The 4,099-nt window shown below is 68.3% G+C and overlaps 2 protein-coding genes across 2 annotated transcripts; one reads left to right on the top strand and one right to left on the bottom strand.

Moving 5' to 3' along the window:
• Positions 1-1,387: 1,387 nt before the first annotated feature.
• MNEG_6604 (hypothetical protein) lies at positions 1,388-1,783 on the top strand (the record flags this gene model as incomplete). The annotated part of the gene is made up of 1 exon (XM_014044920.1): positions 1,388-1,783. The coding sequence occupies one exon, from the start codon at positions 1,388-1,390 to the stop codon at positions 1,781-1,783; it is 396 nt and encodes a 131-aa protein (XP_013900374.1).
• Positions 1,784-3,160: 1,377 nt separating this feature from the next.
• Positions 3,161-3,708, bottom strand: MNEG_6603 (hypothetical protein; the record flags this gene model as incomplete). The annotated part of the gene is made up of 2 exons (XM_014044919.1): positions 3,161-3,177; positions 3,297-3,708. The coding sequence occupies 2 exons, from the start codon at positions 3,706-3,708 to the stop codon at positions 3,161-3,163; spliced, it is 429 nt and encodes a 142-aa protein (XP_013900373.1).
• Between the last annotated feature and the right edge of the window lie 391 nt (positions 3,709-4,099).

Genomic DNA, 4,099 nt, shown 5'->3' with positions numbered 1-4,099 from the left:
CCGCCGTTCCCGCTGCTCCTTCCAACTGCCGCTGAAGCTGCGGCGGTTGCGGCTGCTTTTGCAGCGGCGGGCATATCTTGGGCTTCTGCGGGCTGCGCCAGTTCTCCACGTGTCCCTGCCATGATGGCGGGTGCCTGTGTGGGGCCTGCTGATTGCCCAACTGCTGCTGGACTGCTTGCTGCTGCTGGAGGTGGTGGGGCTGCTGGCGCTGCAGCTGCTGCTGCTCCTGGTGTTGCGGCTGCTGGGCTTGTGGTGGCAAGGGCCCCGTCTGGTCGGGAGGCGGCGGCTGCGACAGCCGCGGCTGCGAGCCAAGGGGGGACTCAGCTACTACTAATGGTGATGGCGGGATGCAGTCAACGTCCTCCAAGCAGCCCGATGCCGCTGCGCGTGGGGGCGTGGCAGTCACGCCGCATGGTGATGTCCATGCATGTGCCTGCTGATGATGCTGCTGCTGTTGTGGCTGCTGCTGCTGCTGCTGCTGCTGCTCCTGACGCTGATCCTGCTGCTGTTGCTGCTCCTGCAGCTGCTGGTGCTGCTGTTGTCGCTGCTCTTGCTGCTGCTGCTGCTGCTGCTGCCGCTGCTGTAGGGTGACCTGCTGCTGCGGTAAGTGCTGTTGCTGATGCTCTGACCACTCCTGCTGCTGTGCCTGGCGCTCTGCTGTCAGTTGATAAACCTGCTGCCGCTCCTGCTGCTGTTCACGCGCTTGTCCCTCCACCACGATGGCTGTCTGCTCGGCCGCACTGGCGAGAAGCTGAGCCTGCACTGACTGCAGCGGTGGCTGCGGCCGGGTGTCCAAATGAGCCTGCTGCTCCTGCCCCTGCAGCGCCGGCCATGTCGGGCGCCATGTCTGCTGCTGCATGGCCGATCCTGCCCGCTCACGTGGCGACTGCACTGCTGACGGGGTGGCACTGACGCGGGTTCGATGCGCCAGCGGCACCTGGCTCAGAGGAACCTCGAATCCGTCCTTGTCTGCTGCTTCTGAGCGCTTCAACAGACGAGCAACCGTATCCCTCTCCTGGCGCGGCCCCACTGACCGATCTCGCCTGCCGCCGCTGCTGCTCTTGCGGCTGCCCAGCTGGATTCGCTCTGCGAGCGGCACCTGGCTGAGAGGCACTTGGGCGCCTGCAAAGTCATGAACGGCGTACTGCCGCTCTGCCTGCGCCGCTGCCACCACCGGCCTCGCGCGGCGGCGCTGCACCTGCTGCATCCGCAGAGCAAGGGGGACGTCCTCCACCGCCTCTGGCCCCTCCCAGCCATCCCCAGCGATGGCCGCCGGCGCGGCCCGACGCTTGGCTGGCCGCCGCAACGGCGCGGGTGTGCCTTGCCGGCAGGCCGGCGCGCAGTTGGTGCCTGGGCGCAGGGGCTGCCCTTCGCCAGGCCGGCGTGGATGGCGGGAGGCTGGCGGGCGTCGCGGCGGAGGCCCCAGGGCCTCAAGTCGGTTGAGCAGGGGCACCTGGCTGAGGGGCAGCTCAAACGCAGCTTCTCGTTCCTGCTGCCGTTGCTGCTTCCGCCCCTGCTGCTGCTGCTGCTGCTGCTGCTGCTGCTGCTGCTGCTGCTGCGCCTGCTGCTGCTGCTGCAGCCGCCCGTCCTGGTGCTGCTGCTGCTGCTGCTGCTGCTGCTGCTGCTGCCCGTCCTGCTGATGCATCTCGTGAACTTGCATAAGTGCGGCTTCCTGGGGATGCAGCGATGCACGCCTGGCGGCCGCGGCCCGCAACGCCGCAAGGGGCACCTGGCTGCTTGCGATCGTGTCCAGATCATCCGCCTCAGCAGACACAGCATCTGACGGCTGGACTGCCTGCGCTGCCGGTGCCGCGGCCGCTGCAGGCTGCACCCAGGTGGGTCGAGTCGCTGATGTGAGGACCCTGCGGCGCGCCGACAGAGGGGCCTGGCTGGGGCAAAAACGTACGCCTTCCTCCAGTGGCGCACACTGCTGCTGCTGCTCCTGCCGCTGCCGCTGCTGCTGCTGCTGCTGCGCTTGGCAGGTGTCCTGCTGCGGAGCTGGTGTGACGGCTGCACCGCTCGCACACGCTGACAGTGCCCGCCGCCTTGTCGACAAGGGCTCTTGGCTGCCCGCAGAGGGCGGAATCTCATCCCGTTCGCCTGAGTGCCAATCTGAGGGCAGCACAGCACCCGTGGGCACCGACGGCGCCGGACCACTGACGGCTCGTGTGACCAGCAGGCGCCTCGCCGCGAGGGGCACTTGGCTGCTGACAGGGTCGCAGGCAGCGGCTGCAGCGCACGGCAGCTGCTGGCTGCGGGCTTCCAGCGAGAGCGCGGGGGCCGTGGCGCCAGCGACGAGCGAGCGCCGCCGTACTGACAGGGGCTGCTGGCTAGAGGCCACGCCAAATGCCGCCTCTTCCTCGTGTTGCTGGTGCAACCACGGCTGTGGCGATGGTGGTGGAGCCGGCCCGCCTCTTGCCATCACACCTGCCAACTGCTGTCCCGCCGCGCCCAAGCCCATACGAAGCCGCACAGGTGCTGACCGGTGCGCCTCCTGGCCTTCTCTTGCGACACCCTCGCCGTTGCCAACGCCAGCAGCGACCGGCTGCAGCACCGCATCCGCCCCAAGCCCCTGCTCAGACCCGCTGTCCACCAAGTTGATGACGTCATCATCTGCTGCTGTGACGGCGTCTGCCATGGCTGCTGTCGCTGCTGTTGCTGCTGCTGGGACCATGGGCCTCACATCCGCCCCTGCGTCCGCCCCCGCCGCCCCCACTGCGCCCGCGCCTGCGGTACCGACCGTCTGGCCGCGCAGCTGTTGCAGCCGCTGCCTCAGCGGCACCTCCTCCGCCGCCGCACCCGGCACAGGGGGCGCGTCCTCCAAGCCCACGCCTGCGGCGGGCACGCGCCGAGCCGCCGTCGCGCCAGCGGCGGCAGCCTTGCTCGCCTTGGCCCTCGGCCGCTTGCCAGAGGGCTCCAATTCAGCAGGCGCCCGGCGTTTTGGGCCCTGATGTGTGGCGTATGCCGCAGACCTCAGCTGCTGCCCGGCCGCTGCCGCCGCCACTAATTCCGGCGCCGCTTGGTGCTGTGCGCCGGTAAGCTCGGCGCCTGCACCACCGGCGGCAAGCGGCGCGCGATCAGCGGGCTCGTCCTCCATGTCACCCGGGTCCGCATCAGCACACTCAGCACCTGCGTCGCGCCGCACAATTGTGTTTGACCATCACTTGACCGGCACTTCTGCTGGCCCAGCAAGAAAGGATGGGCGCATGGTGGCATGCTGGGCCATATGCCAACAATGCAGCGCAGCCCATATTCTTGTAGATGCTCACCCCTCCTCCGAAACCCCATCCCCTCACCGGCATGCAGCAGCGCCAGCCGGGCCAACGGGTGGTCAAACTCTTCCACTGCCGCGCGCAGCTCCTTATAGCTCATGGGTCGCATCAGGTCCTCGAGCTCAGCCAGGTCCCCGTCCGGTGGCAGCAGCAGCGCGGCCGCCGCTGTCGTAGCTGTGAGGAAGCCGTCTGCGTCCACGGAGAAAAGTCTGCCGGGCACCGACTCCTCATTTGCCTGCTGCTCTTGCTGAGGCCTCTGTTGCTGCTGTTGCTGCTGTTGCTGCTGCTGCTGCTGCTGCTGCTCCTGCTGTTGGTTGTGCTGCTGCTGCTGCTGCTGCTGCTGCTGCTGCTGGGCGAGCGCCAGCGCCACAGGGCCGGCGCCGCTGTGTGACCGCACATCACGGGCACGCCGTGCTGGTTGGTCGACGTCAACCATACCGCCTGTGGCTGGCCAAGGGGCGCCTCCCCCTGCCAGCTCATCTGCAAGACCCTCGTCAATCCCAAGGGCGGCCCATGCCGCCCCCCTTGCCTCCCCTCCCAACAAACCCAGCTGCGCTGCTGCTGCGCCGTCCGCCGGCCCCGTTGGCCAGCCAACGGGCAATCCAGAGCCGGCTGATGGCGCTCGTCCGGCATCACTGACGCCGAGTTGCCGCCTGCCTGGCTCTGATGTCCTGACATCCGACTGGGGCCGTTGCCGCTGATGCTGGTGCTGCTGCTGTATCGCTGACGCTGGCTTGGGCGGCGCCAGTACATCTGCAGGAAAATACAGGTGATTGTCCTGCGCCGGCGCCTCCTGCAGCTGCGCCTTGTCCGCTTCTTGCCCCGAC

Source organism: Monoraphidium neglectum (assembly GCF_000611645.1).
Source record: "Monoraphidium neglectum strain SAG 48.87 unplaced genomic scaffold scaffold01087, whole genome shotgun sequence".
NCBI classification, from domain to species: domain Eukaryota; kingdom Viridiplantae; phylum Chlorophyta; class Chlorophyceae; order Sphaeropleales; family Selenastraceae; genus Monoraphidium; species Monoraphidium neglectum.
Note: the sequence above shows the minus strand (reverse complement) of the source record. Positions and strands in the feature narration are given on the sequence as shown.